At 39.8% G+C, this 22,682-nt stretch overlaps 1 protein-coding gene across 3 annotated transcripts in view; it reads right to left on the reverse strand.

Moving 5' to 3' along the window:
* Positions 1-13,301, reverse strand: part of LOC131246153 (uncharacterized) — a 35,870-nt gene extending 22,569 nt beyond the window's left edge. For 2 of the 3 annotated variants that reach the window (XM_058246059.1, XM_058246057.1), the window contains exons 1-3: positions 13,113-13,301; positions 4,496-4,861; positions 3,541-3,735 (exon numbers count right to left, since the gene is read on the reverse strand). In XM_058246059.1, coding sequence (XP_058102042.1) covers positions 3,541-3,735; positions 4,496-4,846 — 546 coding nt within the window. In that variant the 5' untranslated portion in view covers positions 4,847-4,861; positions 13,113-13,301. Of the gene's footprint in view, positions 1-3,540; positions 3,736-4,495; positions 4,865-13,112 lie in introns of all 3 variants that reach the window. The other variant, XM_058246058.1, reaches the window with a different exon arrangement.
* Between the last annotated feature and the right edge of the window lie 9,381 nt (positions 13,302-22,682).

Raw genomic sequence — 22,682 nt, forward strand, 5'->3', positions numbered from 1 at the left:
GGTGGACATTCAATTGTTACTATTTCTTATGGTGTGGTCCACCTGAGAGTTATATATGCCTGATGTTTTGGATCAAGATCTAAAATTATCTGAAAAAATAGATGGACAGCATGGATCAAATAAATACATCATGATTAGGCCCACATAGCACCAACCACTAGCTATCTTGACAGTGGCAACATCACTAGCCAAATCAAGTCCTCCAGGTGGTGTAAGGATTTTGTGGTACCGACCGTATCCCATGTGTTTTATGATGCTGTGAATAACGAGGTGGCTACTGGAGAGTGTTCCATGGGCCCAACATGATATATGCGAGAAATCAACTCCATTAATCCATTTCAGCATATCATTTTAGTACATGGTCAAAAAATGAGGTAGTTCCAAATCTCAAGTGGACCACATCAAAGGAAACAACAGCGATTAAATCCCACCATTAAATTGGAAGCGGATTCCATTACCTTAAAACTGGAAGCGGATTGGCTGGTGTACCACACACCAGCTATATAGCTACTGCAGGTTCGTGTCGTGAGAAGATGTGCACTGACGCTGCGTGAGCTCCAAGTTGTACGAACGGTTCAGAGGAGATCAAAGTTACATGGGCCCCACAGTGATGTATTTATTATATCTACACCGTTCATCTATTTTTAGAGATCATTTTAGAGCATTATCCAAAAAATGAATCATGTCCAAAGATCATCTGGACCACACCACAAATAGCGGCAAAGATAATGATTTTCACCGTTAAAAAATTCATAGGACCCACCATAACGTTTATTTTCCATCCAATTTGTTCATAAGGTCACAAAGACCTGAATGAAGAGGAAAAACAAATTTCATATTGATCTAAAACTTCTGTGACCCCAAAAAGGGTTTCAATGGTAGACGTTCAATCTCCCACTGCTTTTTGTAGTGTGGTCCACTTGATAGTTAGATCTGTCTTATTTTTCGTCTCAAGCGTTAAGAGAGCTCGCCAAATTGATGGACGGTTTTGATATAACAAATACCTTGTGCTCAGACCCACAGAACTTGCTTACGTATACAGCAGCTATACAGCTGGTGTGAGAGGACGCGGATTAGATAGATACTAGTAAGTTGGGTAGCCAGTCAGCTACTAAAGTGACGTCACCAAGTTCTGTGGCCCCACTATGATGTATATGTTATATCCACACCGTCCATCCATTTTTAGATATCGTTTTAGGGTATGAACCAAAGAATGGATCAAATAAAAATCTGTTGTGGACCCCACCAAAGAAAACAACGGGGAGAGTGATTACCACCGTTGAAACTATCCTAAGGCCCATCATAATGTTTATTTGAAATCCAACCTATTCAAAAGTTTAAAAAGACATTAAATAAGGGAAAACACAAATATCAGCTTGATCTAAAACTTTTGTGGCCTTTAGAAGTTTTTAACGGTGGGTGTCACTGTCCCACTGTTTTCTGTGCTGGGGTCCACTGGAGCTTTGGATTTAACTCGTTCTTTGGATATTGCCCTAAAATGATCTCTCCAAATGGATGGAAGGTGCGGATGCAAAACATACATCATGGTGGGGCCCACGGAACTTGACGATGTCACTTCAGTAGCTAGTCTCGCGACTTAACCTGTGAGTATACTCAACCCGTCAGTAGCAAATCCCCTCCCGGACGCGAGAGAGATTTTGTTTTTACAAAATTCTCTCCTCTGGAAAATCGCAATCAATCTCATCTTCTATAAAAAAATCTTTCCAGAAATTTATCTTTTTCTTTTTCAAATCCGAACTGAAATCTCCGTAAATCTTGATGAAATCAAGTTCTCTTTCAAATCTCTTTCTTTGAAGAAAACAAAAGGGTTTTTTAAAAGGGTTTTCTTATCTCGGAAAATTCAGAGCTATCAACAGCGATTGGCCCACTAAATCTAGCCGAAATCCACTTCCACGGGTAGATCGGGCGAAAAAGAAGGTAAGAGATCTTTTTTATATATATTTTTTACATTTATTTCAATTTTTTTTTCAATAATACGGAGAACGATAGCTATTTTTTCAATAAAATCGAAAATATCGCCGATATTTCGTTGACATTTGGAAGAGAAACGAAAACTTGGGGTTTCGGTATCGCTGGTTCAGCGACACCGATAATATCGCCAATATTATCGATTTCTCGTCAACAATTCAAACACTGGATGGAAGTAGGAGGGACAATGGCCAAAGGAGGTCTCTAGTGGTCCACATCATGACTTTAGCATGTGACAGCCTCCGCCAGCTCGAGGTAGTGGATTTAAAGTAGAAGTAGACGAGTAAGTACATGAAACATTTATAATAGCATCCCGGCATGATACTCAAGGGGGAAGCAAGCAGTGCCTCCTATAGGTAATTCGATGCTATATAGGCAAGAATCTTCAGAGCAGAAGAAGTTGAAACAAATATGAACAGGAGGGAGGAATAAACTTGGGACGGCAGCAGTGAAGCGCTTCATTTATGACAACCAATGTTTTAAATAGTTACACTATGTAGTGTGTAGCTTACGCTATGTAGCATAGCATAGCCTTAACGCTACGTAGCTCATGAAAATAACTTAAGTTGTGTGAGGCCTATGCTACATGATAATTTGCATACACTATAAGCTACATGGAACGTAGCTCACATTATAAGTTATTTTTCACTACAACATTAAAATCAATTAATGTTTGCAATGATTTGTTACATTTTTCTATTTTCAATAAAAATTAGTTAATCCTTTTAGAACTTTTAGTAAAATAATATGACTAACAATATTAAATCAGTTTCCTTGCTCTTTCTTTACCTTTATATTTAATCATTGCCCTTTCCTATTTCTTTAGGTTGTGTTTGGTTGCACCAAATATCATGAAATTTTGTTAAATTCCATTGTCAAACGGTCTAATTTGGTGAAGAAATCATAAAATTGGTGCACCCAAGTGCAACCTTCATAAAATTGGCTCCACCGTCATAGTTATGGCTTCAAATAAACACACATAAGGTAAGCAATTTAAATGTAGGGAGGCAGATGCTACAAGGATTTCAGATATAGAATGCATCTTTGTAGTCATTTCCTGTTTTCTATCCATCTACTCAAATATTCAGGCTGTGTTGAAGGTGATCTTGCATGGTCAATTTTTGGCAAGAAGACAGCCAGAGAAGGATTTGTTGAATGTGACTCTGATGCCTTGTTAGCTAAAACTGAGGTAATCTGACTACAAGAGAAACTCCAGAATACATCATTCTTTTGTCAGATAAATAGACCTGTGGTGTCCAAACTATTTGTGAATTCAAGCAATGAGAAGGTGTGGCTCATGCCTTCTTGCTTCACATAATATTTCTACGAGTTATTCACCTTGCATGCCTCTATACCCATTTTCCATTTCTAATAAATGCATCTAGAATTTCAATATATATAAACACATTTATGTACACTTCAATTTCCTCATAGTTTGAGGTGTTTCAATCTGTATCCTCCATGATAATCAAAACCCCAAAATTAATTCCACGAGTTTTTTTAATCAATTATTCAACATTAAGAGAAATAGATGATGGATGAATTGTATACCTGTACATTAGATTGGAAGCCGTCAGCTCCGATATGCCTATGGGCGAAGTTAGAAAGGGGAGAAGAGGATCTCTTCTGCTTCTTACAGACATTGTCGCTCATGTCTTGATCCAATGCACTTGAACAGCATGCCGATGGCTCTTTCTCCCTTAAATCCGACTGAATCTGGTTAATCGCTAGAACACGATCTAAAATCTGCATCCAACATGGGGCTGATCATCTAATAATGGTGACAAATGCATAAATATCATTGACGAGTAAGACCACATCATAATGAGCAACCATGTTGGAAGATGTTCTCAGAAATGTCCTCAACTATGCAACTTCATGGGTAAGTTCCAGCCACGATCAAGAACACACACATGAATTTCGAATACCTTAGCTTTAAAGCATCAATGTCAATAACTGTCTGTCTTTAAATTTGTAGGAGATGGAGTGATGTAGTGTGCATGAATTGGCTGATGCATAGGCCCTGCTGCCAGCTGGTGAGCCAACCTTTGCTGCCTGATGGTGCACTAGCCTGGGTGGATTGTCGCACTGGATGGTGCACCAGTTGATGATGGAGGACAATGACAGCAGCAGGAAGGGAAGAGGAGAAGAAGAAAAGAAGATGAAAAAGGGATGGGGAGGATTACTCTTTGCAGATATAACCACCCTCTCGGATACCATGTAATTGTTCACATGAAGAAGACGAGAGTTTGGGAAGAAGAGGTTTATGTAGAGAGTAATGGAGTCTCTCACACCCTAACAATTGGTTATAAAATCCTAGGCACTATTAAAAGGTATGGTGTCCTGAGGGAGCACCAATATAACACACCCCATACGACTAAAATACTCCACACATGCCCCAATACCAAATGCATGCTCACACGCTAGACACTACATCACTAAATCTCCTACAGCATTCAAATATATGCAGTAGAGAGAGGGGGGCAGGGAGCTAATTGAAATGTACCTCATCAACTTCCTGATTTAAGTCAGTTACACTCTGTTTGAGAAATGCTTTCACCATGTCTCTCTTGGAATCTGAAAGCCCTTCTCCTATTCCACCACTGAATAACGAACCAGAACCACTACAACTTTTAGCTTCTCTATTGTTGGAACTATAGTCACTGATCTCTTTAGTTTTGACCTTTTCAGATACTCTCGTGGATGATTTAGGACCTTGGCTGGAGAAAGGTGAAAGGAAGTCCTCATTTTGAGAGAACAGTTCCAGTATTGCATGTTTGTAGTAACCAAAATAGTTGGGTCCTAATTCATTTTGCTTGGGATGAGATCTTGAATCCTTTGGAACTTCTGGCATCATAAAGGGTGCCGGTTACTGCTGCATATAAAACGTATGTTGAATATGTTCTCTTAGTATTGATATGAGATTGACATTGATTTCAAAGAAACAAGCGAAATAACAAAATAAACAGCATATTCCTACTAAAAAAATAGTACAGAAAAATCAAGTAAGCACATGAAATGAATGAAACAATTAGCAAAAGGGATGGCACACCAAGAGAAAAGAATCATGTGTAACATGTTGGATATGGGCCAATGGGGCCCACTTGTGGGCAACCACTGTAAGAAAATACTTGATGACCTATGGTCTAACTGAAGGTCTGGCCCTTGATAGAGTGGAATGGCATAACGGGATTCATGTAGCTGACGCAAATTTATTGGAATAAGGACTGGATGATGATGATGATGATGATGATGACTAACATCCAACCGTTTTGGATGATAAGTTACCATCCACCAGCAGATAACTACCACCTATCATGGTCATCTGAGATCCATCCGGTCCAATAGGTTGGCCCCACCATGAGGATCACCTTGTGTGAAAATCAAACCCACCCACTCATCAGGTGGGCTACACAATAGACTATAATGTAGAACCGCTGATAAATAACAAAATACAAGTGTGGTCCACCTCATGAGTGGATTAGCTGATTCTTGCGCCAGATGATCCTTATGGTGGGGCCAACTTATTCAATGGGGATCTTGTATGCACATGATAGGTTGAGATGCGAAAGTTATCCATTGGGAGAATTGTAACCGAAACAATATTACTTGCTATTTCTAACATGCTTCTTGTTTTGTGTGGTTGCAGAGGTAGTCAAAAATGCCTGACCGCCTGACATTGGTTGTCCACATGAGAAGCCACTTCACGAAAACTAATATTGATCGAAGTGCAACTATTGTGGGCAAGTGTCAGAGAATGGTTAGGTTTCGTGCCTTAAGAAGCAGTTGGTAGAGAGATCGGAAAATAGAGCATTGTCCTAACATTCTAATGATAGTGGGAGAGCAAATGAAGGAGCTCCTGCCTGCTAGGGTGAATAGTAAAGAGAAGCATGCTGCGCACAAGAAAGAGTTCAATGAGGACTTCACACATCCCATTCGGTGATCATCCTCTTTCTATGAGGTTGTGTGGAGTCATGGGCATGTTCTACTAAGGCATGTTAGGTTGATTTTAAGACTCAACGTGGCTATAACACTATTTATGTTGTGGTTGATAGGTTTTCGAAAATGGCCCATTTCATTCCTTATAAGAAGACATCAGACGCCCTGCACATCGCCAATGTTTTCCTTAAAGAGGTGGTTCATCTACATGGTATTCCCAAAACAATTGTATCTGATCGTGATATTAAGTTTATGAGCTACTTCTGGTGAACCTTGTGGTCTAAGATGGGAACTAAATTAAAGTTCTTAAGTGCTTATCATGCACAAACATATGGGCAAACCGAAGTTGTCAACCGCAATCTTGGGAACCTACTTCGATGTCTAGTTGGTGATCAAATCATCTCATGGGACATCATGTTACCACAAGTTGAATTTGCTTCTAATAGTTCTGTAAACAATATGGGACTCTCCTTTCGAAATTATGATATGTATGTGACCTCAATAACCTGTTAATTTAGTCCCACTTCCTATTGCGACTCGATCAAGATTAAGACAGAATGCCGAAGCCATTGCGCAAAATATTAAGGAGATACATGAAGAGGTCAGGCGAAGGATCACCCTTAGTGATGAAAATTACAAGGGGCATGCAGATATTCATCTATGGGATAAGATAGTTGAATGATATCCTCTTTGAGCAATCCTCTTGTTTCTCTCCCACGTAAGGCTATGGTTGAAGACTTGTTGCAAGTTGAAGGAGTGGGACTATAAAATCAAGGTGATTAATGCCAACAATCTCTAGATCATCCTGAAGATTGAATCGAAAGTGGACGAAATCGTATTGGCAGGAGCCCTCTTCAATGATGAACCTATTCTCACAATGGCTAGGTGGGAAAATAGATCCATCTTTGCGCATGAAGACAGGTGGTTCTTGCTTTGGGGTATCCCCGCGGAACTGTGGAATGCAAAGTTTTTTTGCACCATCAGAGGTTGTATATGTACAGTTCTTGCCATAGGCAAAATTTCTAAATCAAGCGAAGATATTAGTGCGGCTAGAGTTTGTATCGAGGTGAAAAAAATCCTCCCTTGGCCCCAATCGAATTAAGATGCAAGTGGGAAATGTAGGCCTGTACATCAAAGTGGACAAAGAAGGAGCTTGGGGCTTTCCTCCTTGATGGGGAGAATGATGGAAGCACAGAGAACCAGTGTCTCACGCCAAAGCCAAGCCTCAAGACGGAGTACCTCTCTCTGTCAACCACAGACCACTAAAAGATGTAGGTCTGAGTTGTAATGAAGCCATTGGTCAAGCGAGGGCTGGCGGACAGGTGGCGGACTCTAGTCCAACCCTCTCCCATCCTTACTCCACAGGAGTTGGTTTGGAGAAAAACTTGCCCTTAAAAGTTGTCGTGGTACTAGAGAATCCATCACACGAGTCATCTACTTCCCCTCGCGTGCCAGAGATTATTTTTCCAAAACCAAGCGCCAGGTCCGGGGTAAGGATCAGACTCCAACGAAAGGTCCAAGCGATCACGGCAAGATGGAACATATAGACAACTCACACCAGGATAGGGTCCAAACCCCCATCCGAAGCAACGACATCGAGTCATGTGTTGAACAAGGTCGGATGCAATCCCCCATCCATAGCTACAATGTCGAGACACATGTTGAACAAGGTCGAATCCAAACCCCCATCCAAAGCAATGATTCTGTCACAGCTGCGTCGCATCATTTCAAAAGTTGGGCTTTGGTCAAAAGTCGGGCTTTAGTCGGTGAACAGGTAGGCCACGTCTCCTATCCTCGTGTCGACAAACCGATAGATGGCATTGTTGTTACATGTGAAGAGAAGTATACTCACTCGTGTAGGGCGTGTGAAGCAAGAGAAGATGGCCACGGCCCTCCCGTGCTAACTCTGACACGTGGGTTAGACAATACTTACCTTCAGCACATGTCATCTCAACCTCAACCTAAAGACTTAACTTCAAGCCATTCCAGGGCTATCGTTCCTTACTATAGGGACAGTTCGACGGCAGCTCTTCTATCAGAAGACTTGCAATTTTCCAAATTGAAATTCCCTAGCCTAGAAGATTTTATTGGAGAAATCAGAATGTTTTGCATCAGCTTGGAGACAATTCTCTTGCCCTAGTTCGTCCTTCATCTCGACTCACACAGGGGGCTTCCAATGAGGAGGGAGTTTCTCCTTCTGTGTTGGAGATCGAGGCAGATGAAGCAGCTTTGATCGAGGTGGAGATTCAAGCTGAAAGATCACCATCTAGGATGGGGGAGGTCTTTGTGGAGACGTGGGATATCACACCCCTACAAGTGACGATTGGAAGGATCGATCATCATTTTGAAGGTAAGGAAAAATTCGTTAATCCGACCAAAACAGAAGACAGAGAGCAGATGCAATAGGATCTATTGGAAGATGAGATTGATTGGACCAAAGGTGTGATCAATCGGGTGGGAAGGAAACTCGGTCTGTCCCTCCAGGCTAAGGATGTGGACACTAGCCTTCATTCAGTTTGTCGAGTAGAGGAGCAAAGAGGTATCCAGAAGACCTCGTCGTTCTCCCAAATTCTAGAGAGTATCAATACGGCTAGAGACATCTATCAACTTCGTGTCAAGCAACCTCTAAGGGCAGAAAGGCAAGATCGGTTTCTCGATGAAGATCCTCAATTGGAATGCTCGGGGCTTGGGATCTAAAGAGAAGCGTCTCCAAGTCAAAGTAGCTTGCAGGAAGTTGAAACCCCAGACCTTAACAATTCAGGAAACTATGCTTTCCTCATTCAGTAATGCCATTCTAGATGAGTTATGGGACTCTAGCCCCAAAGACTTCGTGGCTCTCAATGCAATAGGGTCAACAAGAGGTGTAGTGGTTGCATGGAATTCTAGCTTATGGAAAAAAGAAGACAGCTAGTGCGGCGAATTCTCAATTTTTGTGGTGTTATCAAAGCTATCTTCTACTTTCAAATGGCTTCTTACGATAGCGTACGGACCTTGAAAAGCAACTATCAAAAACGGATTTTGAGACAAGCTTTGGTCGATTCCAGATAAATGGTACTTTCCTTGATTCATGAGGGGAGTTTCAATGTGACCCGCTTTACTCACAAGAAATCTTCGGCATCCCATATCACCACTAGTATGAGGGCATTCGCTGATTGGTTCGAAGGTTCGAATTGGTCGATATTCCTATGCAAGGGGCTACTTATACCTGCACCAATGGTCAGAGTAATCCCATAATGTCTCGTCTTGACAGGTTTTTGTATTCACCTGCATGGTTAAGCAGATATCCTATCATCTAGCTAAAAGGTCTTCCCAAGACTACTTCAGATCATAGGCCTATTCTTCAATTTGTAAATGACAATTGGGGTCCCAAACCTTTCATATTTGAGTTATGTCGGCTGGTGAATGGCTTTTCCGGTTTCACGGCGAATTGGTGGAACGAGTTCCAGGTCTCTTCCGTTTCTGGCAATAGGTTGCATCTGAAACTAAAAAAGCTCAAAAGCAAACTTAACACTTGGTGCAAAGAAGTCTACGGGACCAGAGAAGCCGAAATCGTGAGCATCCAAGAAGAGAGAAGCTAAAATCGTGAGCATCCAGGAAGAGATCAATTCCATCGACCTCAAGGAAGAAGCCAACTCTCTATCAGCAGAAGATAGAATCAGATGGGAGGTACTACTTCAAGAATACCCAAAACGTCTTAAGGAGGACGAGAGATAGAATCAGATGGGAGGTACTACTTCAAGAATACCCAAAATGTCTTAAGGAGGACGAGATCAAATGACGTCAAAAGTCCCAGGCCCTATGGTTAGAAGAAGGAGATAGAAACACGGCTTTCTTCCACGATGTAGCGTCGACAATGGCCAGAAATAACAGAATCTTGGCTATCTCGGTGGAAGGTAAAAGGTAGAGGAGAAAGCATAGGTCTATAATGCTATAGTTTCCTTCTATGAGAAGCTCCTTTCCAGAGACTCTTGGACTCGACCTCAATTGGATTTCCTTCCGTTTGCTTCTCTATCGTCTATCAAAGTAGGTGAGTTGGAGAGTTAGATATCTAAAACTGAAGTCAAGGAAGCTGTTGATATTTTGGGCAGCGATAAGGCGCAGGGCCCAAATGGCTTTCCCATGGCATTTTTCCAAGTCTTTTGGAACATGGTGAAGAGCGATGGGATATGCTTCGTCAACGAGTTCTTTGTTAATGGGATCCTCAACCCAGTTTATGGAGCGACTTTCATAGCCATTGTTCCAAAAGTTGAGGGAGCTAAAAACATTAAATTTCTGTCCTATCGGCCTCATTGGTAGTTCATACAAAATCATAGCCAAAATTCTTGCTATGTGATTCTGTAAGGTGATAGAGGAAATCGTCTCTCACTCCCAAGGGGCATTTAGGGACGGTCACCAAATTATGGATACTGTTCTAATAGCTCACAAGTTCATTGATTCAAGATTTAAAGAAAAAAAGACACAAATCATTTGTAAGTTAGACATAGAGAAGGCGTACGACCACATTCAATGGGACTTCGTCGACTATTTATTGAAAAGACTGGGTTGTGGTGATAATTGGAGAAAATGGATCCAGACATGCTTAACTTCTATGACTTGTTCGATGTTAGTCAATAGCTCCCCCATAGAATATTTCAAAACTTCTAGGGGTCTTCGCCAAGGAGACCCGCTTTCCCCTTTCATATTCTTGATTGTGGCAGAAGCCTTTAGTCGGATGCTAGCGAAAGGCCAAGAGGCTAATCTTATTAGTGGGTTCCATGTCTCCAAAAACATTAACCCCATCTCGCACCTCTGGTTCGCCGACGACACCATCATTTTTTGTGACACCTTTCCATGTATGATGGATAACTTACATAAGATTATCGTTTGTTTTGAAGTGGTATCTAGGCTGAAAATCAACATGGGAAAAAGTGAGATTTTGGGCATTCATTTATCTCGGGAAGAGGTATCCCATTTTGCCTCCATTTTCAGTTGTAAGGTCGAATTGTTTCCATCCTACTATTTGGGTCTCCCTCTTTATATTGGGAAACCTGCGATCCACCTTTTGGACAAGGTGATAGAAAGAATGGAAAGGAAGTTTTCGAAGTGGAAAGGTCAGCATCATTCTTTGGGAGGTAGATTAACTCTCTTCAAATCTGCCTTCTCCAATATGCCGCTTTACTTCATGTCACTTTTCAAGTGTCTTATAGTGGTTCGGAAAAGATTGGACAATTTAAAATTTTTTATTTTTTTATTTTTTTTAAAACACTTCTGAAAAGGGGCGGTAGATGGCAATAAGTTTCATTTGTTAAAGTGGGAAGAGGTGTGCAAGCCAATTATTGAAGGAGGGGATGGTTTGAGAGATCTCGGCTCTATGAAAAAGCTCTTCTTAGGATGGATATGGCATTTTGGAAAGGAGTAAGGGAACCTATGGAGGGAAATTATCGCTTCTAAGTACGGGTTGGAAAAAGGGGGATGGGAAAATAAGGAGTCTACGCTTTATAGGTCTTCTAATGTTTGGAAGTCAATCATGGAGAATAAGAAGGCTTTCACGAAAGGTATTTCTTTCTTCATTGGTGATGGAGCTAGAGTTAGGTTTTGGGAGGACTTGTGGGGCGGTGATTGCCCTCTATCTTAAGTTTTTCCAAACCTAGCCCATCTTGCTCCTTCAATTGATATTTCAATGGCGGAATACTTCTCATTCAGGGAATCTATTGTCTATTGGACTCCTTGTAAAAGAGATCTCTCAGACCAGGAATTGGAAGAATTTCTTGAGCTCCAAGATGAACTCCGTTTTGTTTACCCTCCTAGAGGGGAAGACATGGTTTGGGCCACTCATAGTTCTGCTGATTTTTCAGTTAACTCCTTTTACAACCTGCTTTGCCCCCCTCCTACCGAAGTGAATGGGGGATTTGCATATCACTTTTGATCCTATGCAATCTCTACAAAGGTGGTGGCTTTCACTTGGCTGGTGGGAAGGAAAAGAGTCATGACAATAGACAATCTTCAGAAGCAGTCTCTCATAATTCCAAACAAGTTTTATCTATGTCAGCAAGCGGAGGAAATTATTGATCACCTCTTCATTTCCTACCCCTTCACAGTCAATCTTTGATTGCACGTCATTTCATCTTTCTTCTCTTTCTTGGCCTATGCCTAAGGACGTGAAGGATTTACTATGGGCTTGGAATAGGGAAGGTTTGATCATCAAGGACAAGATTCGTTGGTTTATATCCCTTCCTGTTGTTTGGTGGGTCATTTGGAATGAGAGGAACAGGCACTGCTTTAGAGATTCTATTTCTTCCACTGACTCGGTCTTCACTCAAGTCTTGGCCCTCGTTTCAGAGTGGGCCTCTCTTGTAAAGTATCTTGACGGATAGGCCCCCCTGCTTCTTTTTTCTGTTTTGTTGCCTTGTATTCTTTTCTGTTGATCTTTCCTCTTTTGTGGTTTGAACTTAAATCCGATACGTTGAAGATCTAGTTGCATCACTCTTTGCAGTTATTTCCTATTTTCTATCCATCTGCTCAAATATTCAGGCTGTGTTGAAGGCAATATTGTATGGTCAAATTTCGGCAGGAACACCGCCAGAGAAAGGCTTTGTTGAATGCGACTCTCATGCCTTGGCAGCTGAAAGTGAGCTATTCTTTTCTTCTTCTTTTTTCTTATTTTTTTAAGGGTAAAAGTGAGGTATTCTAACTACGAAAGAAACTCGAGAATACATCATTCTTTTGTAAGTTAGACCAGTGGCGTCCAAACTGTTTGAGAATTCAAGCAATGAACCAGAAGGTGTGATTCATGCATTCTTGCTTCTCATAATATTTCTACGAGCCATTAATCATGTATGCCTCTATAACCATTTTTCATTTTTAATAAATACATCTAGAATTTCAATTGATAAAATCATGTTTATGTACACTTCAATTTCCTCATAGTTTGAACTCAATCTCTCTCTTCCATGATAATCAAAACCGCAAAATTAATTACAGGGGTCTTTTGGATGCCTGTAAGTTCCGTAAGTTGGAGTAAGTCACTTCCTGGTGGTGTTTGGGGGAAGAAATTCACCTATAAGCCACTTGCAACCTGTAAGTCACTTACAGGCATAACTGCCAGGGAACTTCATGGTGCTGGGGGTGAAAAGTCACTTCCCTGTAAGTGACTTACAGGCCAACGTTCTAATTTTTCAAAAAGCGGGCAAGAGGGGGAAACGCACCTTTGTCCTCTCTTGAACTGTCACGGATCTAGGGTACGGCCCACCAGATGGACGGTGCAGAGAGAGACGTACGTGGGTTTGGAGAATGAGAATCCAGCGATTTCAAGAGAAGGAGAAGGTTTTCTTTCAGGAAGAAGATAGGGTTTCTGAAATACGAAGCCCGCATCCTGTTTTACTCCTTTCCCTTCCTTTCTTCATTGAGAAATTTCCAACTGTACAACCCATATATGGCCCAGGCCCACTTGCTTTTTAACTCCCAAGAATAAGACCCAGCTGTACGGCCCCATTTCTCAGGTCGAAAATGCCCCTGCTTTCCTTCCGGAAGTGGATCGGCCGGTGCTCGAAGAAGAGCGCTCACGCTCCTCCAACTCCGAGTTGTGCGAACGGTCCAAATGAGATCAAAGTTACATGGCCCCACAGTTACGTATTTATTATATCCACAACGTTCATCCATATTTCGAGATCATTTGGGAGCATTATCAAAAAGAAAAAAAATCATATCTAAATATCAACTGGAACACACCGCAAAGAGCAGTGGGAAAATTGATTTTCACCGTTAAAATTTTATAGGCCCTATAACATTTATTTTCCAAGAAGCATGGTAATCTCTTATGCCATGTTCAACCGTATGGCTAGGGATTATAACCATAGCCATAGATAACATAATCCATATCCACAAAGATCTGGCCTGTCCGGTGGGGCCATGCCGATCTAGCGGCCCCCTATCGCTACGAATTATAACCGTAGCTATAACCGCAGACATTGAAAAAAAGTGTACGAACTGCTGTGGCAGCAGTCTATACAACTTTTTTTTTACACGGAGAACTTTATTCTACCTCCATTTTTCTCTAATACATATTTATATAAATATACATATATAAGTATATAAATTTTTTTTCTCTCTTTTTTTCATTTCTTTCTTTATTCATTTAACGAGAATATCTTCTAAACTAAAATTAGTTACTTGGCGTATGTTATATGATTTTGGGGTAGGAGAAGCTACTTTAGCTAACTAACCTGGTTATTTTCTAAGATTTCATCACGTCGATGGTCAAAAATCCATTTCATTCACTTCGCGGTCAATTTCAATCAGTTCGCGATCAATTTCATTCATTTCATTTACTTCGCGATCAATTCCATGCATTTCACGGTCAATCCCGACGATTCCCCTTCACTTCACGGTCAATTCCATGCATTTCATAGTCAATTCCCTTCACTTCACGGTCAATTTCGTGCATTTTGCGGTCAATTCCCTTTATTTCACGGTCAATTCCATGCATTTCACGGACAATTCCGGCGATTCCTTTTCACTTCACAGTCAATTCAATTCAATTCATTTCATGGTCAATTCCCTTCACTTCACGGTCAATTCCGTGCATTTCACAGTCAATTCCCTTCATTTCACGGTCAATTACATGCATTTCACGGTCAATTCCGACGATTCCCCTTCACTTCGCGGTCAATTCAATTCATTTCACGGTCAATTCCCTTCACTTCATGGTCAATTCCGTGCATTTCTCGGTCAATTCTCTTCATTTCATGGTCAATTCCATGCATTTCACGGTCAATTCCGGCGATTCCCCTTCACTTCAAGGTCAATTCCCTCACTTCACGATCAATTATGTGCATTTCATAGTCAATTCCCTTCATTTCATGGTCAATTCCATGCATTTCATGGTCAATTCCGGCGATTTCCCTTCACTTCACAGTCAATTCAATTCATTTCATGGTCAATTCCCTTCACTTCACGGTCAATTCCGTGCATTTCACGGTCAATTCCCTTCATTTCATGGTCAATTCCGGCGATTCCCCTTCACTTCATGGTCAATTCAATTCATTTCATGGTCAATTCCCTTCATTGCACGATCAATTCCATGCATTTTACTCCATTCACTCCCTTACACTCAAATACATGTCCAAACTCATCTCTGTCATCCCTATTTCTTCAAATACACGTCTGAACTCATCTCTTCCATCCTTATTCCTTCTTTTCACCGATTTTCTTCATTAAATCTCCATCCTACTATCACATTACATCTTCCATGTTCCATTCTACTCAAGGGTACTTGCATTCATTTTTGAGAGGACGTGAATGTATTGATAAATGTGAAATGTTGTAGGATTTTCTCTGAAAAATGTGTTTCACATCAACGCTGGGATTGACCGTGAAATGCAAGGAATTAACCGTGAAATGCATGGAATTGACCGTGAAGTGAAGGGAATTGACCGTGTAATGCATGGAATTGACCGTGAAGTGAAGGGAATTGACCGTGAAAAGCATGGAATTGATCGTGAAGTGAAGTGAATTGACCGTGAAATGCATGGAAATGACCATGAAATGCATGGAATTGACCGTGAAGTGAAGCAAATTGATCATGAAATGCTTGGAAATGGCCGTGAAGTGAAGCGAATTGACCGTGAAATTCATTGAATTGACCGTGAAGTAAAGGGAATTGACCATGAAATGCATGAAATTGACCGTGAAGTGAAGGGGAATCGCCGGGATTGACCGTGAAATGCATGGAATTGACCGTGAAGTGAAGGGGAATCGCCGGGATTGACCATGGAATGCATGTAATTGACAGTGAAATTGACCGGGTCCAAATGGGGTTGATCTCGTTCCTCCTCAAAGCTCTTTGGACCATACCTGAGTTATAGATTTATCCTGTGATTTTGATTTCCACCCAAACTTGTTGAGGAAACTATAGATTCTTAATATATGGCGATTCCAAGAATTTAACATTAGACTCTTCGAAATTATCTCATATACATCCTCTGCATTGAACTTCATGCCAATTGCTTTCAATGGGTCCCAGTATAAAGAAGTGGAGCCCAAACAGCTTTCAACCAAAAGAGGTCGACTCTTCTATGCATTTCACGATCAATTCCGGCGATACCGGTTCACTTCACGGTCATTTCCATGCATTTCACAGTCAATTCCCTTCACTTCATGGTCATTTCCATGCATTTCACGGTCAATTCCCTTCACTTCACGATCATTTCCATGCATTTCACGGTCAATTCCTATGATTCCCCTTCACTTCATGGTCAATTCAATTCATTTCATGGCCAATTCTCTTCACTTCACGGTCAATTCCGTGCATTTCACTATCAATTATATGCATTTCATGGTCAATTCCGGTGATTCCCCTTCACTTTAAGTCAATTCCATGCATTTCACAATCAATTCTCTTTACTTCACGGTCAATTCCCTTCACTTCACGGTCAATTCCATGCATTTCACGGTCAATCTCGGCAATTCCCCTTCACTTCACGGTCATTTCCATGTATTTCACGGTCAATTCCCTTCACTTCACAGTCAATTCCATGCATTTAACGATCAATTCCCTTCACTTCACGGTCAATCCAATTCATTTCACGGTCAATTCCATGCATTTCACGATCAATTCAATGCATTTCACGATCAATTCCCTTCACTTCACAGTCAATTTCATGCATTTCACAGTCATTTTCGACGATTCCCCTTCACTTCACGGTCAATTCCATGCATTTCACAGTCAATTCCATGCATTTCACGGTTATTTTCGACGATTCCCCTTCACTTCACGGTCAATTCCATGCATTTCACGGTCATTTTTGGCGATTCCCCTTCACTTCACGTCAATTCCCTTCACTTCACAGTCAATTCCATGCATTTCACGGTCAATCCTAGCGTTGATGTGAAACACATTCTTTGGAGAAAAGCCTACAACATTTCACGTTTATCAATGCATTCACATCCTTTCAAAAAATGAATGCAGGTACCCTTGAGTAGAATGGAACATGGAAGATGTAATGTGGTAATAGGATGAAGATTTAATGAAGAAAATCGGTGAAAAGAAGGAATAGGGATGGAAGAGATGAGTTTGGACGTATATTTAAGGGAATAGGGATGACAGAGATGAGTTCGGATGTGTATTTGAGTGTAAGGGAGTGAATGAAGTGAAATGCATGGAAATGACCGTGAAATGAAGGGAATTGACCGTGAAGTGAAGGGGAATCGCCGGAATTGACCGTGAAATGCACGGAATTGATCATGAAGTGAAGGGAATTGACCATGAAATGAATTGAATTGATTGTGAAGTGAAGGGGAATCGCCGGAATTGACCGTAAAATGAAGGGAATTGACCATGAAATGCATGGAATTAACCGTGAAGTGAAGGGAATTGACTGTGACATGCATGGAATTGACCATGAAGTGAAGGGGAATTGCCGGGATTGACCATGAAATGCATGGAATTGATCGCGAAGTAAATGAAATGAATGAAATTGACCACGAACTGATTGAAATTGACCGCGAAGTTAATGAAATGGATTTTTGACCATCGACATGATGGAATCTTGGAAAATAACTAGGTTGGTTAGGTAAAGTAGCTTCTCCTACCCCAAAATCATATAGGGTACGTCAATTAACTAATTTTGGTTTATAAGATATTCTCGTTAAATGAATAAAGAAAGAAATGAAAAAAAAAAGAGAGAGAAAAAAATTTATATGCTTATATATACATATTTATATAAATATGTATTAGAGAAAAATTGTAGGTAGAATAAAGTTCTCCATGTAAAATTTTTTTTTAAAAAAAAGAAGAAGTACGTAGATTGCTATCGCAGCAGTCAGTACACTTTTTCAATGGCTACGGTTATAGCTACAATTATAATTCGTAGCCATAGGGAGCCCTAGCTTTCAAAAATCCCATTTCAGAAAAAGCTGGGGCATTTTCGACATGTGAAAAGCTGTCGTAGAGCTGGGGCTTATTCTTGAGAGCTAAAAATAAGTGGGATTAGCAAAAGGGATGGGTCAAAAATGGGTCCTACAGTAGGAAATTTCTCTTCTTTATTTGAGAGGGTTCTGAAGAGGAGAGAGGATAGCCAGGTGGTGGCTGCAGATCAGTGCTCTATGGACCCCATCATGATGCATGTGTTTTATCCAAGCCATCCATCCATTTTTTCCCGATCATTTTAGTAATTAATACCAAAAATGAGGCAAATCTAAATCCCAGGTGGACCACACCACAGGAAAACAGTAGTAACTGAATGTACACCATTAAAAACCTCGTAGGGCCTATTATAATGTTTATTTGACATCCAACGTGCTGATGAAGTCACACGGACCCGATGAAAGGTAAAAAACAATATCAGCTTGATCCAAAACTTTTATACCCCAATGAGTTTTTAATCTTCGGCATTTAATCAACATCAGGGCACACATAGCACGGACAAGTAGCAACTAGCTACTAGCGATGTCATTAGCCAATCTGCGGCCTGCGAAAGGAATCTAGTTGGGCCCCCCGTGATATTTATGTCCATCCGTTTTGCCATATTATATTACAATATGGGCCCAAAAATGAGATAGTTCAAAGCTATGGTGGGATGCATGATAAGAAATAATGAGAACTGAATGTCCCCTGTTGAAACATTCATGACCCATAAAAATTTTAGTTAATACTAATATTTCAATACATCACAGTAGAAATAACCTTTTGAATGGTATGCAGGGCATATAAACATTATGGTGGACCTAAGAAGGTTTCAACTTAGGCATATGCCATAGAGGTTTCATCTTAAGCATTTTTCTATCCGCCTTTTCCTGTATTGTATGGCCAATTTGAATTTTGTATTTGCTTCATTTTTTGCCCCACGTAGCTTCTTGCCATAGGAATGACAGGAAGCCCAAGCAACGTTCAAGTTATGAGGTCCTACCACTGCTCTATTCATCTGCTGATAAATTACTTTCTAGGGCTTCTAGACAATAATCACACTAATCAAAAGCTAAGATGGGCCACAAAACAATAAATAGTGGAGATGAAGATGCAATCATAGAAACTTTTATAAGGCCATCAGTCATTTTATATGACATCTAACCTATTCATCAGGTCATAACCTACAGGATCAACATAAATCCAAAACTTAATTCGAGTACACTGTTTAAATATAGAGGTTTTAGCTGTGATATGGTCCATTTGCATTTTGCATAGAGCTGAATTTTATTATTTATGGTTAAAATAGGATGTCTATAATGATTGACAGATTAACTTCTATATAAGCACCATGATTAGCCATGAAAAGTTTGAGCATTTCGCAGGCTTTCAACAACCAACATTGTAAAGGATAAGGAATCAGGTTTTGATTAGGATTAGAAATTGGGTTGAATTATTTATCTAGGGTTATATTTAAAGGATAAATGTGTGTCCCTCAAGGATTTACCCTGAGGATTTCGCAAGCCTTGCTAGGCATTGGAGCAATTTGATCGTCGCCACTACTATTGGAAGGGAGGGAGGGAGAAAAGGAAGAATAAGTCGGACGTAAGAGGTTAACAGGTTGGACTAGGCTTACAGACTTTTAGATATCTATGTCTAGGCCTGACCCTTTTTTTGTAACCAGCTTGATTATTAAGCCCAAGATAGACCTCGGGCCTGATACTCCAGCCCAAGCTTGGCCAAGACGGGCCAACCTGGGCCACTAACATGCCTATTTGGAAGAATGGGATCTTTAATTTTATAAATGGATAGATACGCTTGTATTCTTGGAGGAGCCGTTTGATACTTTGACAGGATGTGTGATGGTTGATACATGAGTGCTCTAAAATTCTATAAATGGTATACTTTAATTCAAACTAAACTTTCCAAATGTTAGAAGTATGATTAGATAAATCATTGTACAAGCTTTTAAGAATTGTCATGTATTTTTTGAATTAAGATTATTGAGCATTTTTATTTCAATCATTCATCAAAGGTCCACTAATTTATTAATTACAAACAAAACTAATGAAAATTTTCTATTAGAAGCAATTGAAACTGAGGCCCATAAGATGGACGGTTTATTTGAGTTTCTTATCTTCCACTCATGTAATCTTAGTGTCTGAGTGTCAACTATTATATGTTGTATTAGCATTAGAAAATTTCTTAGTGATTTGAGGCTCATTTGGTTACCTATATCCGAATCATATCATAAGAAATAGTAGTGACTAAATGCCCACCAATAAAAAGTTCTTGTAGGCCACAAAATTTTCAATTGAAGATGATATTTGTGTTTTTCATCCAATTCCCTATGGCCTTCTCAAGGGGTGGGATGGTAAGTAAACGTTGGGGTGGGCCTTATGAAGTTTCTAATGGTGGGTGTTTAATCATCATTGTTTCATGTGTTGTCGTTCACCTAAGATTTGGTTTTGCACCATTTTTTGTCTTATACTTGGTTATTGTTCACGTGGTCTGTTAATTTAGATTTAGATTATTTTTATCTTTTCTTTTCTTAAATTTATTGTTGGCACTTGAGAGTACTAATTCTTCATACATTAGTATGATCTTCATTTATATGCAGGGCCAAGAGGACTTACGTATGATCATAGTGAGCAGTTGGAATAGAGTGGTTGACCGTAAATTACATATGGTCCAAATATCGCCGTGATCAGTTAATAATAAAAAATAAAAATGGAGTCTTATCTTTCATTTTGGATGCCCATATTTGTGTTATTGCAATTATCCCAGTGATCATGTCTTTCTGTTCACTTTGGATGTCCCTATTTGTATACATGTGATTATCCCAATGATCATGTACAATATAAAAAAATGTCTAACCATCCATTTTATATGCCCTTATTTTGCTAGTGGATTGTAGTATTTCAAACACATATTTAGTTGATTATTGATACTTTTAGTTTCCTTATCGCTTATATTAAGCTATTGCTCCATATTACAAGTACTTTGAATTCGTGTAGCCTACTTTTATGTTCCACTTGATAGTTGGCTTAATATAAGAATCGACTCAAATATTCATCTAAATATGTTTAACAAAATGATGTACTTTGTGTTAAGTTTTCTTGTGTGCCTATCATATTTTGGAACTATTCCTCACTCTTAAGTTCTACTTAGTGAGAATATACAACTACTTACTTTTAACTGGCTTATGAATTACCTAAATAATTAAAAAAAACTAACTAATGTATAAGTGACTTGTAGTTTACATCCAAACATCAATATACTAGTAGTTTCTTAAGGGCCACAAATGCCCGCCATCATTCCACAAGAAACAAAGGTGATTGAATTCCCACCATTAGAAACTTCTTAGGGGCCACAAATGTTTTAGATCAAGTATATATTTGTGTTTCTCCTTCATCCAGGTCTATATGACCTTATGAATAGGATAGATGACAAATAAACATCATAGTAGGCCATAGGAAGGTTTCAATGTTGGGTGTCTTATCCCTACTATTTTCTTGTGGTGTGGTCCACTTAAGCTTTGGATATGCCTACTTTTTAGGCTCATACCTTAACATAATGTGAGAAAATGGATGGACAATGTGGATAAAATACATACATCATGATTGGCCCACAAAGCTTTTCCAGCGCCGAACTACTTACTGGGCTCTACTATCATGTATTTCATGCATCCACTCCGACCAATAGGTGTGTGACTTAATTTTCGATGTAGGACTAAAAATCATCTTTTGGTGGACCACAAGATTTGAAATATTATACATGGCAACACTTACCCTCCAAATTGTTCTCCTCGTTATGGCCAACCTAAATTATGGATAGGGCTGAATTTGGGTCCTAGGCCTAAAGTTTAATAGTTAAAGTGGATTTCATATAATCATCATGATGGTCCCTAAAATAGATCAAGAATGGATGTATCGCCTCTAACTATTTTAAGGGTAAATGTCTCTCTCAAACTATTTCCCTTTGAATGACTCACTTAAAACACGAATAGGGATGATTTTAGGCACTACGGTTAAAATGATGTGACTCACCTAGTGATAGGGGTGGATTTCACTAAAACATCATAATGGGGCCCACTTTAGCCGGGATAAGGTTTCCTATGGACTGTTGTGCAAAAGACATGAACTCTATATACAACCACCCATGTGCATATAGATATATACACATGTACATGTATATATACACATATTCATAAATACATATATAGACACACACATATGTATATATATGTATATGTGTATATATGTGTGTCTATACACACATGCGCGCATGCGCACACACACATGCATATACATATACACATACCTATACAAACACACACACACACACACTTAGACATATATACAAATACATAGACATATACCTATGTACATGTATATATACCGATATATACATACATATACGTGCATATACATGCATGCACACACATATGCATGTACAATACTCTACACATACCCTAATAAAAAGTGCATACACATATGTCACATCACTACATTATTAAGAACTTAACCAATATGCTAAAAGCCTCGAAACTGATGAAACATTTAAAGTTTGCCTATTAAGCCCTTGGGATTGTAACATTCCACGACGCTCCGCAGTTGGCTTCCACCACGACACACTCTATGACAACACTCACTCTGGCCTTTTTTCCCAATAACCCTCTTCACATCATAACAATTTTTATTCTGGTCCAAGTTGCCCTTTCTATAGGTCACCCTTTCCATGAATTGAACACAAGACGTGTGTGTTAGCTTTAATACGAATTATTAAGAACCTAACCAATATGCTCAAAGCCCTAAAACTATTGGAATTTGTCAAGTTAGGCTATTAAACCCTTAGGTTACATGCATCTCCT

The sequence above is a fragment of the Magnolia sinica genome, chromosome 5 (genome assembly GCF_029962835.1).
Source record: "Magnolia sinica isolate HGM2019 chromosome 5, MsV1, whole genome shotgun sequence".
NCBI classification, from domain to species: Eukaryota; Viridiplantae; Streptophyta; class Magnoliopsida; order Magnoliales; family Magnoliaceae; genus Magnolia; species Magnolia sinica.